Source organism: Parasteatoda tepidariorum, chromosome 5 (genome assembly GCF_043381705.1).
Source record: "Parasteatoda tepidariorum isolate YZ-2023 chromosome 5, CAS_Ptep_4.0, whole genome shotgun sequence".
In the NCBI taxonomy this organism is placed as follows: Eukaryota; Metazoa; Arthropoda; class Arachnida; order Araneae; family Theridiidae; genus Parasteatoda; species Parasteatoda tepidariorum.
In genome coordinates, this window is record NC_092208.1 from 53,417,677 (window position 1) to 53,431,862 (window position 14,186).

A 14,186-nucleotide genomic window follows, 5' to 3' on the forward strand; every position below is an offset into this window, starting at 1 on the left:
AATCTTTATATATATATATATATATATATATATATACTAGCAAACAGATTTTAGTGGATAATTAATAATTAAGCGAATAATAGATGTTCAACATCGGAGGAATTATAGTAGATATTTAAAAAAACAGTAGTGAAAATGAGTAAAGAACTAAGAAACAGCAACACATTTTTTGTTTAGAGCATTGAAAGTTGATTCGTAACAAAATGCAAAATTCTTCCGTTTATTGGCAGGGGAATTTGAATTTCAAAGCTTAATATTGAAAAAATATATAAACTTTATGAAGAACTGAATTTCGTTTTATGGAAAGGAACTACCTTCTTTTAAATCTAATTAGATTAAACTAGCGCTTTGAATTTTTTTCTACTTTTAAATCCCATAATTTGGCAACATCTTAGTTTTTTAAACCATCAAAGAGATTCATTTCCATAACGATCATTTTAGCATAATCACGTATTAAAACTTTAAAAAAAATATTTAAATGACTTTAATTTTATGTTCCGCAACTATAACGACAAATGAATTTTTACTTTCTTTAAAATTATTTTAACTAAAATAAACAGAAAAAAAGTTCCTCTTAGTTATTAAATGCAAAGACGAGTTTCTAATAAAATTCTATTTTATAATTTATACCGTTCCAAACTATTTCAAATCACGCCAAAGTTCATTTTTATTTTCTCTTTGCATAACTAACAATAAAATTAATTACCATTAATTTAAATAGTCAATCAGCTTTCAACTCTTAAACACTATCCATCAAAAAGCTATTTCGTAAAATTCGTTGTATAACTTATCAAACACAGACTATGCTTAACCTTGTTACGGCCATTTTACGCTAAATTCATCGCTAGTATAATAAAGCAAGCATTCCTCGCTCTTTACGCCAAGCACAAATCTTGTTAGGCTGCAAAATAATTAAATTATACGCTTTCCTGTCTTCGAATTTTTAGCGAAATGGCTTAAAATACCAAGAAGCTGATATAATTAAAGAGAATAACATTTTTTTTTCTATTTTTGATAGAAAAGTTAAGATTTAGTGGTATAATCAGTTGTCACTGTCTCGTTATTTAATTTGAGGCAGTATTCTTTATTTTGAATGAATATGATTTTCTCATCTTTTTGTTAAAACTTTCGTAATAAGTGTGTATTTATTAATAAAAAATAAATAATAAAATTTTAAAATTGTATTTTTAAAGCACACTAAAAATACGAAAATATTTTCATTTTTGTGTTATCTAAGAGCGAAAAGTGTAAGTTGAAATCATAATTTTCAAGAGAAGCAGGGAGAAATTTTATAGTAGGAGTATTGGCATTGGTTTATCCAGAACATATTTCTCTTGACGCTTTTTTATCTTTCTTTTTTTTAAATTCAAATATGACAAAAATAAAACTATGTTCTCTTTTTAATCTACTTGAGAAATAATTTTAAATTTTTTTAAAAATATTTTTTGTATTATTTTCAACTTTTTATATTGCATTCGTTCATTAATTTATTTCAAGGAAAGAGTTAAATTAAATCAGGTGAGGAAATCGTGTTTTACTATAAGCTTATATTCATTCAATAAACAATTGAAGCATTTTGTCACACAAAACGTAGCTTCATTTAAAAATAGATACATTCCAGCTAGTCAGATGGAAATAAAATTTCTGATTTATCAAAAATCCTTGACGATAATATGGCAATGAATTCTGTTTATAGTTGGTTGTTTTTGTAAAACAATTGCAATTTAAATTGACAAAAGACATAAGAATACAGTGGAGATTTGACATATCTATTTAATTGAGCAGCGGCCAAAATTTTAATTCTCTAAAATTTCTCTTTCCTGAGATATACTGTTTGTAGTGCCGAGGAAAGTTTTAAGATATGAATTATCATCAAACGTGCAGGTATATTAGAAATTTGAATGTTCAAGCTTGTCAGAAAATGGGCAAAATTTTAACTTCAATATACTATCTTCACATACACGAAACAAAGTTAATAAAAGCTTCCTAAAATAGTTTTGATTTACTTTTTTTAATTACTAGACTAAAAAAAGATCTTACTTTATAATAATTTAGTTTTAGAACGTATACACACTCAAGGAAAAAATGCCATTATGGATAGCGTTTTTTGTAATATTTTCGCTTATAACTGTTGTGTTTTTGCATATAAATATTATTTGAAACTCACTAGCTAAATCCTTTCATATAAATTGTATTTATATGGGGGTAGTTAGTTAATGCTAACTATTGATGATATTAACTGGAGATCAGAATAAACTCTATTGCTCTTAAATTACCATACATCCATTTTCAGAAATGATGCTCCTACTTCCTTTGATGATACAGTAATCTGAGAGCTACATTTCTTAACTTTTGAATACCATTTCGTTACATAAAAGATGCATTGAACGTGAACAAATAGACATTTTACTAATAATAATTTGGCCTACTACTTTATCACTCTAGCAAAATTCTGATCATTTTGAAACTTCTCCAAAAGTAATGTCTGTTTTTAAAAGTGGTTGATTTGCTTAACAGGATGGTGCAGTGATCTATTGTGTTTGATTTTCAAGAATGTTTTCTAGATTCGTTACCTGTAATCGCCATAGAGCAGTAATAGTTGGTAGAGAAAGAACGTTGCTATATATCTCCATCTTTTCTTGACCTGAACATCTAAGTCCTTCTTGTCAAGTGATCACTCACTTCCGGCAACTCTGGAGGAAAAAATTTCGTAGTGTGTGATAGTTAAATTGAGTTCTCTTTTCTGGAAGATTTGTGTTTTGTTCTTTTAAAAGCAAGGGAGGAAAGTTTATAGTTTCAGGGATGCTGAGTTTTAATATTGGGACACGAAAGAGTATTGAAAAACAATATCAGTAACGATTAAAATATCATAAAAGTACAGCAATACACAAGTATCGATAAAGTAGATGTAAAGCAGTATGAGTAAAAACTAAAATGCAAATCAATACATTGGATCATTTTTCAACCAGACCTTGAGATAATAAGTTATTTTAGAGTTTCAATGTTTTAAATATTTTTATATAAACAATACAAAATTGCTCACGTGATTAGAAAATTAAGAAAATTTTAATTTTTGAGTGGTTTAAAAAAACTAAAGCATATCACGGGATTAACCTCATTAGTAAAATTTAATTCAATACTTTTCGGCAAAAAAAATCAAAATAATATGTCACTCTTAAAAATGTTTAAATAATGCGATATATTCTAATACTATTAACTCCAACAGACTTCGCAGTTGCATTCTTTTTAAATAGTACTTTAAGTTCCAAAATACGCATTTGAAAACATAATATTTTACAAAAAAATATATATTTTTAAAATTCTAATCACTGTTAGTCTAGTTTCCGTTTTTTAACTCGTTTTAACTGTTAGAAAACTCTTTTATGCATTTTATGCTATAAACTATCAAACAATGAGACGACATGATGATCAGGGAATTTATAAGTGTGTTATATAAAAATATAAATGAATATGAAAAAATATTCCTATCACTATTTTTGAAAATAAATAAATCAATTTTATAATAATTTTTTTATAAATGGGGATTTATTATAACATGAAAACATATTACATGAAGCTAAAAATTAATTTTATGATAGCGATGTTTGTGTTCGTCGAGTTTCTTTGTTAACACCTCATTTTAATTAAAAACTAACAATGTTTCCTAAAGTTAGGATATTTTCAAAATTAATAAGTTTTATAAGAACCACATTATTCTAAATGAGTTCAACGTTTCAATAAAAGTTATTAAAGTTTTGAGTTTAACTTTCTAATTAGTTAATATTAATTATCATAAATGTTCGAATGTAAGAAATTTTTAGAAATTTCGCTTTTTAGTGACTTATTAACTTAGTGGGTATTGCATTATAATTACGATGCTAGTGTTGATAAGAAGCAAAATTTAATATCGAAAGTATGCATACGTGATAATTTAGGATAATATTTTGATGAAAGAAACCTAAGATAATATAATTCTCAAATTCCTGAAGCACCTTTTGTAGTCGAAGTCGATAGTGGGCTCAATCTCAAAATAAAATTTTTATCATCTAAGTTTTGAAAGTTATGTTTTCAGTTACATTTTTAAGATGAAAATGAGCTATAAGAAATGTTGGTGAATAGTTATTAAGAAAGAATATTTCTATATTGCTGATTATAGTTGCTTTATTTTGAATTGAAAAGTTCAATGGGAAATATTAGTGCAGATTTCACCGTATGCATTTCTTTTTCAGAACTTACACAATACCTTAATTTTTTAAAAAAAATTTGTTCTTTTTTTCTCCGGCATTTTAGTTTCAATTCATAGAATTTACCAAAATATTGAATAAATGATGGTTTATCTATAGTGCAATTATGAGTTTAAAATCCTAAAAAAGTCCTAATCCTCGAAGCCTTTGTAACCTTTCTACGGAACCCTAGGGTTCCGCAGAGCAGAATTTGAGAACTTCTGCATTGGGTACTATGATGATGGAAATCATAATAATTTGTGTGATTTTATCTAAATTTAAAGAAAAATAGAATCTTATACTACGAGACTTTTCACTATTAGCATAATTTTGTTACAACATTATGATAAAGTATGCAAGTAAATCTTTATCTTTAACATTACCACTAGCATAATTTTTTTTTCCTTCTAAAATTATGATTAATTTTATTACTGAATACATTTGTATTATGTTTAGACCACCCTGACACAAGCAATTGAGTGTTTAAAAGATAACGACCGATTGATAAGAATAACAACATTCAAAATTAGTTATAATTTATATTATAAGTTTATTTAATTGAACAAATAGGACAAAAATAAGTACAATACTCCATATCGCAATTATTCTTAAAAATTTGATAATTAACATCTTTAATAGCTTGAAATAATTATTTAAGGTATAAAACAAAAGTTTGATTTCCGAAGAAAAGAACAAATTGTTATTGCCATAATTAGAAACATTTCTAAGTTCTAATAGAATTAGAATCTACTTAGTGAGTAGTTTCTTCGCAATTTCTGGAAAACCCCCGAGAGAAAAATGTAATTTGCATTGTTACATCGGCAGCCGCCAAATGAACATAAGCTTGATTATTTCTAGGACTTCATTTAATGTTCCGCCACACGAAGCTAAGAAAGTTTCTTCCAGCTCTGCAGACTGTTGCAACATGGCTAATGATATTACTGCTTTAGCGCATGATTTCGTAATTCTATCAGAGGAAGCATCAAAACTTGTCGTACTGTTTCTTATTTAACACACTTTACGAAGTTTTCCCAGAAGGGACCTCGGAGCAGAAAGACAGGAAATCTTCAATTAATTTACTTAGTACATTTCGGTCAATAGGGCATGGTAGAAAATCATCCTTTACTCATGACTAGCAGTATAGGCTTCGATTTGAGATGTTTGTGAGATTTGTTTTTGAAATAAATGATCATTTTGTCCTTATTATTTTCTTAAATTGTTGCAAAATAAAAATATTTATAAATTCAATAATGAATAATGCAGTTATCAAATATTACAACGATAAAAAATCAAACGTAATATTTTATTATATATATACATATGTGTGAATATTGATATCTATATATAGTGAATTACACACTGAGAAAAGAAAAGAACTACCAGAATGCGGTAAAATGTATTGTTGTTTCTGGAGCAATGGAAATACGAAAAATGAAAATTTAATTTTACCAAAGTGATTTAGAAATTATTTTGGTAAAATTAAAGGCACATTTTTTTTAATATATATNTATATATATATATTAATTTATTTAATAACATATATTTTATAATGTGTGATAAAATTAAGTGACATTATGATAATACCTTAGAGCATGACATAAAATTAAATTTACTTTTGTGGCTTTGTAATTTTTACTAAATATCTGGGTATAAGAACTGTGATTTTGAAAACCAGAATGTCTTATAAACCTTTACTGCTACCTTATCAACGGAAAAATTACCAAATGAATGGTATAAATATGCTATAGTTTTGTTTCATTAACCAGAATTGTGTTTTCTTTTTCTTTTTACCATAAATGTCATTAGAGTGTGGAAGTTTACCTGATTTTTTTTCGTGTATCTACGAAAAAATGTTAACATTTCTCACAAATAAACTTTAAAAATCATTCTCTATTAAGTTTTTTTGAAGAAAAAGTTCCAAATAACAAAGACAAGAAATTTTTTTTGACTCACTCATATTGCAAATCTATTGTGCAAAAAGATCACAATTTCACGCATAGTTGTCGAAGTTTAAAAAACGATATCCAAGCAATTTAATTTAACCTTGAAAAAACGACCAAAACTAAATCATAATTAACTAATCTTTGAAACTCATTCAATAGCCGACGTGGCACATCCAACACAAATCTGAGTTGTTTATGAATAGTGTTCAACTCTTGTTATTTAAAGCTTAACCCTGTAGACAAGGGAACTCCTGGATCAGGCATTTGGTTAAAACAGCATTCACAGAGAATTTTTTGATAGTATTATCCCGCATTCTTGCTCCATGGAAAGGAAAACTACTAAAACCTCCCAAGATTAGTCCGACGCAAATAAATTTTAACCCATGATCCGTCCCATGGTACCACTGAACTTTTCACTCTTGACCCATGATACCACTGATGATATTTTGTGTCAGCTCTATGGCCGGTGTTAGTCAGACGCAAAATTTATTTCCACTAGTAACCACTGGGATTCGAATAGGCTCACCTTAATCGGAAAGCGAACACTCCATCTTCTGATCAACCACGGCTTTTTGAACCTCATTAGTTGGATCATTTGATGTAACATGCTACTTTAATCTTATGAATCATTGTTTATGTAGTGTTTTTATGTTGTAATTTTATTTCCTGGGCACTGGAAAAAGGCAAATTTAACTCTTTTCCGCAAGTTACCGCCGATATTATTAAGTTAAATTACATAAATTTTACAGATTAAATTGAAAGGATAGAGCTGAATGATATCAGAATTTTTATTTTCATGATCCTCCAAAAAATCAATGTTTCATTAGATATCCCGATACTTTTAAAATAACTAACATACTTTCTTTTTCCTAAATTATAAAATGCCATCGTTACTTTAAGAAGGGAAAAATACTTTTTTCTTACCTTTTTTTCATGTGTTTACTGAAATAAGGAAAAAAAGTGATTAAAATGATAACATTGAGTTGTTAGAAGTACAGTAAAATAAATTTATTCCCTAAAGTATGAAAAAAAGGATGCCCAATCCTATTTGAAATTCTATTTAGCATATGTGTATTACATGTGAGGAATTGATTTTCCTTTTAAAAGTTAGAAAAATTATAAAAATTTATATTAAGCTCATAATCAAAGTAAAATAATAGTCAGAGCATCGAAAATAAGTAAAATAATTATTTTGAAATTAAAGGATTCCTTAAAAGTAAATGAAAAGACAAAAAAATGAAATGATACAAAATATAAAACGTCGAAATATATCGAAAATAATGTAAATGTCGAAATATAATGTATCGAAAAGTATGGTTTACATCTATGCATCAGGTATATGTGGCGGAATAGATTGGATTTCATGTTAAATTATAGAAACAAAAAACATTTTTTAAGGATATTCTTCTCATTTTTGAGAGATTTCGATGTCAGAAAAACTTAGGTATTCATGTGAATATCTTTATAAAATATGAAATTTTTATAGTGCAGTAAAATAAATTCAGTCTTAAATTTTTGTGGAAATATTTTTTTTAAGTGAAGAAATATATGTTGAATTGCAAAGATTAAATTAATAAAGTTTTATGCATTCATTATTTTTCTTGACTTACGTGAATAAAATAATATCTAGTTTTTGTTCAAATTGATATTTAAGGAATTTACAATCTTAAAAATAAACATTCAAAAAAAGCAGTAACCCTATCACAACTATGCAAAAATTTTTTCGCATGGAAAAAAATTTACCTTTTTGATAATAAAAAAAAAAAAACGTAGACGATACTCCGTTGTCGGAGTTTTTTTTCTAAAGCAAATTTTATAGTTGTTTTAAAATAAATAATATGTTTTAGATATGACAATTACATATTTTTTGTGTTTCATAAAAATAAAACTTGTATTTTAAATATTTGTCGTCATATTTTAGACTAAATTAATTATAAATAATAACAGACGTCCACTGCATTGATCTTTTACTAAATTGTTAAGATATTTTTCTTTATTGTTGTTGCAACTGTTCTGTATAAATATTTGAAAGTAGCAAAAAAATAGAAACAGAGTTAAACAAGAAATTAATTATATATTAATTTCTGAGTTAAGTAAAATAAAAATAAAAATACAGTTCTATTTGAATCCTTAAACTAGCTCTCTTATCAGTAATATCACATATTTATTTTTTTTAGTTATTAATTGAATAAAGATTTACTGGTGATTTATGCCAGTGTTATATTAAAACCGATATTATAGAACAAATATACATTGTTTATAACAAATTTCCTTAGTTATACATGTTATGGTACATTTCTTATCGCTAACTGGACTTTTTTTCTTCATAAAGTTTATGTGCTATCAAAATATCTCTCTCGGTACTAGTTCTATTTTTGTCAGATTTATACTTATCTGATACTTTGTACTTGGATGTATAATCATAGAGATATTTTTTACCTGGAGTACTTATGTAAGTTACTTAATTTATGATTTATACATAATCTAAATTGAACAGTGAATCACATATGTTTTCATGCAGTACACATTGGTATTTAGAACATCACTCTCATTATTAGATTAAGAAACAAATTGTTCATTTTTCCCAAAATTCGATTTGTTGTGAAGCATACATGGTAGAAGCTTACAACGTTGTTCCCTAGTGTTTTACTTTCGTCTAGTGGAATTTTGTAATAACATATTGTGATATGCACAACATTAAAAACACTGCATTTGTAGTATTTGAATATTTTGAAATAGTTATCTTATATTACAAAGTCAAATAACTTAACAAAGTCAAATTAAATAAGCTAAATTACTTAAAATTTAGTAAAAAGAAAATTGAGAATCTAATATTTTAATATTCCCAATTTTGTTTATACTGAATTTTCAGTTACTTATGTTATTTTAATTAGTGTGTATTCATAAATTTATACATGCTGCAGAAAGTTTTTTTTTTAAATCAAAACCAATTCTACTAATATTTGTCTTTATAAACTATTTAAATTACTATAGACACTCTGATAATTATCCATTGTTTTTTTTCGGAGTTCCTTCGTATAGTTAACTGCTTAAGGCCGTTTCGTTAACAAAATAGTTTTTCTTTATCTTTCACTCCAATTACAAATGGATAAAAACAGTAAGTTGAAATTATAGTTTTTACCATGCAGTTTTATGTTCCATAATATAACCTTTTCTTCAATCATTTTGCGATTATCTTCTATATTTACTAGCTTTTTAGCAATTATTTTTTGAGCTTGAACATAGTATAAATAAACCTGCGATTCGATTTTGTTTTCAAATTGACCTAATAGTAAAGCGAAATTTCTTCATAATAGAAAATTTGAGTCATAGGGGCTCAGGGCACAGAGCGTGCGTCTCCCATTTAAAAAAACCCAATACCAAATCCCAAAGATGACTAGTCGATACAAATTTTGCGAAATGAAATATTCACATCTGCTGTGGATACATCACATCTGCTTGTTCCAATATGGTAGAAGTCTTAATACAGCAAATTTATTTTCGTTGCAAAAACCTTGTCTCTGTTACCATAGAAAACAGCTTGCTAACTTATTTTCTTTGTGATTCTTAATGAAAAAGGTTGTTCTCATATGATAAAAACCGTTGAAGCAACGGTTTTGCACAACAAATCAAGTTTCCTGTTTGAAACTGTAAATTTTTCATGATTGTATTATAGTGTATAATATAAAAGATCATGTTATTTTTAATTCCCTTTAATTTGATATTCTCAATCATGGAATGAAGTTTAAAATGATATGTTTTTTTTTTTGCAGTTCGGCCTGCGTCGTTGAGTGTTAGAGGACCAACAACACCAGTTGTTGCAGGAGAAATGGTGTCTTTAACATGCACCGTTGAAGGTGCAAGACCTGCAGCGAACATCACGTGGTATAACAGATCAGAAGTGATTGGCCCTCAACCAATGACTACAACAGATCTAATGAGTGATGGTACATATCGGACAGCAAGTTCATTAGTTTTAGTTGCATCTAGGTACGACCATAAGGGAGAATTCTTTTGCAAAGGAATAAATGACGTCTTAAGAAAGAGATTGGAAGCTCCACTTTTACAGGCAACAACTCTAGAAGTATTATGTAAGATATCTTATTTATTTCTTATCAATAAATTTTTCTTCGTGTTTGTTTTAGAAACTATATTTAGTAAAATTATATCAAGATTTTAATATCTGTATCAAGAAATCTTTCAATATCTATATCGAGAAAATCATTGTCTACAAATTGGGTTAATTAATTACACTAGGAAACAAATTTCTTTTCCTGTTGTATGAGTTTTTTTTAACAGATCTTACATATTTTCGTATCTCTGATTTCAAATCTGCAATCGGTTACAGTTTGTTTCTTCTACTGTTATTCTTGTTACAGTTTTTACCGTCTATAATTCATTTAATCATCATTTATAATTCATTCATCGTCTTTTGTGGAAATGTACAGGTTTAAAAACGATATATATAACTAGGCATTGCATAAATGTTGCAATAAACTTCTAAGGCAGATTAAGGTATATTTTTAGGATTGAAATTGAATACCTATACCCAGAAACGCCCCAATACGCAACTACAGGCGCTTCCTTAATAGGAACTGTTTCTTCGTGTTATTCTGAACAGAATATAATAAGGAAGAGCGCCTAGCAGAGCAGGATGAATTTTTTAGACATGGGTTCCCCTGTTATTTTGATCCTGATTATGTGCCCTAGCGCCCTTAGAAGTTTGAAACATTTACGTGGTACCCTGTTATGCAAAAAAATTTTAAACTGCACATTACATCAAAAATAGTACAAAAATGTCATTTAAAAAAATTTGTAGCTTAAGGAAGAAAACTGATTTCAAATTTGATATTCCTACACACAAATCAGATAAGATCAAATATTCGCTTGCAGAAACTAATAAATTTAATTTTATTTTTAAAATGTATATCAACCCGCGTTTTTCAACCATAAGCTACGAAATATGACTATAGTTTGATATTACCAGTATGACTATGGTTTGTCCGCTTTAAAAAGAGAAAAATTAACAGATATGTACGATAGCTTTCATATGTGATTGTACTTTATGTAAATAAAATTGATAAATGAAGAAAAATAAGGAAGCATTTAATAAGCCTTTTTAATCCGAATTTCAGGTACTTGAAAAATGCTAAAAATCAGCGAACCTGATAAGTTTAACATATATTTGAATAATTAAAACAAGAAAAAATTGAATTCTATTCCTTAATTGCGATAAACAATGCATTAGAGGAATTTTTACTGATATTTTTATAAATACATTTACGTAAATGTGATTTTGATCTCCTAAATCTAAAAGGGCCAACTGTCTCAATTATTAAATATAAATATATATAAAAATGAGTATTTTAATCTCACTTAAAAATGTTATTGAACATTTTTTAACTAGCTTATAAGCATTTAATTTTGTTTCAGCTTAGATATTAAAATTTTTTTAATTCTTCCGAATTGTGTTACTTTACAAATAAGCATTTTTCTATAGATAACTTGGCCAAATATTGTCTAGGAAAATGCTTTGCTTTTCCGGTACACATTAATTTAGATCGAAATCTAAGCTTCATTTTCCCTGTCTCAAAAATAAATTTACAGTGAAAAACTATTTAAAATAAAAAAAATACTCAAGAAAATGTAAACAAAAGTGCATGAATATCAGTAAAGATACGTATGGAAGAAGTGTAAATAAAAAGGCGTGAATATAAGTTCATTAAACTTGCTAATTATCACAGACTATTTTTTGGCCCACTGTACAATTCTTTACAAAAAGTATTTATTAAAAGAATTAAAAAAAGTACTTTAATATTTGCAATTACTAAATTAATTTTTTGCTTTCCATTAAACTTAAAAAATAATAAAATAAATAGCATCTGCAATAAAATTTGAAATTGGTAAAAGAATTCTGAAATTTTATGACATCTCAATATCTGTCTATCAGAACTTATTTTGTTTAAATCTTCTACAACATATGCATACATACGTTTTTTTTTCGTCTTACAAGCTCATCATTTTCCCTTACAACATATCCACTCTATGACGCTACAAAGAAGCAAATTGGTATTATTTTTTCACTCATGTCAGCAAAAGAAAAGCGATTCTATTCTACATGCGTCACTTATACAAATTCGATAAAATATTCTATATTCCTCATGAAACGCTAAATCATACAATTGTCAACCGATTCTTAAAATCATATCAAACGTAGAATTCCTTTCCAGCATCATAAATTTATTTCAAATTTTGAATACTTGCTTACTTTGCTCGTTCACTATTTTCACGTGTTTTGTAGAAAAAAGGTATTAAATAAAAAAAGTTAGAAAGAAAAAAAATGGAAATGAAATTTTCTTTTTAAGAAAAAGCTTTGAGTAAAATGTGATAAAACTAAACTAAATTTTCAGTTGAAAATGGAAGTTTTATTTAGAGAAATATAGAACACATTTTGGTTAAAGTCATTTTTATCGTATTAAAAATAAATTCATCAATTTGTGTAATTTCACCTAAATTAACAAAACTAAGCTGCTTTACAGCCCATGATGAAATTTCAAGATATATAGAATTTGGATTCATTAAATTAATGGATACCGAAAGAAAGTATTCGATAAAATAACTTTGATTAACTATCTAATGTCATAAATTTGATTGAGAGATTGCTACAAAATATATATTATAAAACAAATAATTGCCTTTTTTAAACTTTTTTTGTTAAAAATGCTTTAAAAATTTACTTAATTAATTTTTGGTACATATCCTTGTAGTTAGTTGAGTTTTTGAATGTAATATTAAAGTGACGAATTATTTTTATTGTATACACTATAGGTTTAAAAGATTTCAGGTTGGTGATTAATCAAAACACGAAAAACCTGCACTGCATAGTTGCAAGTACATCTGTTATTTTTAAAAAAATATTAATGCTTTAAAAAGTTTAAATTTGTTTTAATGTTTGCTTTAACAACATTAATGTTTGTTTCAACGTTGGTTAAATTCATTTCTTTATATCATTTTCCTTAAATTATTAAATCATATTGTTTCTTTTTTTCCCTTTAAATCATTTTAATTAATCCTTTATTAAAGTTTGTTAAACATATTGTTTGTCAACGCAATTTTTCAGTATTTAACTTTGTTTCGATTTTTTACTAACACTTGTTAATAACTCAATAAGTTTTATTCTTTAAAATAAAACTTATTTCCCGCAAAGCAAGAATAAAGTTCTTTGTAAAACTAATATAGTGAAATTAAATTCAGAATGGTTTAAAATAAAAATCAAAGCTACATGCCTTAATTAGGAGCAAATTTACTCATTTTACATACTTTACACTTGCAAAACTCACGTTAACAAATACATAATTATTGAGTCTATAAATTTTGATTTACTGGTATTATTCTCGTTGAAGCACAGTACTTTCAAATAGTGCTCTCTGCGAGTGAAATATACGAATTAAAAAAAGGGCATGACAATTAATTGGCAATGGATGAACACAGACTACTCAATCCTGTTGTTTTACGGAACAGAGCTAATCATTAGTTATATGAGCTATAGATGCTTAGGAACTCGATGCACAGAATTAAATTTATGAATAGCTTCACAGTCATGAAATATAAAGTAAATGTTCACTGTTTCAAAAGGAAGTACATGTTTAAAAAAGTCATTATATGACTTCATACTTGTTAATATAACTCATTAACCTGGAGCATTTACGCATTAATACGCATTTACCCGCATTAAACCAGATCAATTCTCAACTGAAATTATCCGTATCTACCCGGTTCATTGTTCCACTAAAAATTGACCGCATAACCCGGATCAAAGTTCCACTAAAATTATGTGTATTAATCGGCATTAAAAAATCAGCATTAAGCTAGATCAATGTTCCACTAAAAATTATCCACATCAACCCACATTGAAAATTCCGAATTAACGTGATTGCTCCAATAATCATCCGAATTTATCAAAGTCAGTTGCAATTGTTTGCACACTAGGATATAAAAAGTAAATTTAGCGATATAAACT

General features: G+C 27.0%; 1 protein-coding gene across 1 annotated transcript in view; it reads left to right on the forward strand.

Annotated features, from left to right (window-relative positions):
- LOC107449150 (B-cell receptor CD22) overlaps positions 1 to 14,186 on the forward strand; it is a 239,683-nt gene that overhangs the window by 141,229 nt on the left and 84,268 nt on the right. The window contains 1 exon segment of the mRNA XM_043055035.2: positions 9,940 to 10,257. Within this exon segment, the coding sequence (XP_042910969.2) occupies positions 9,940 to 10,257 (318 nt within the window).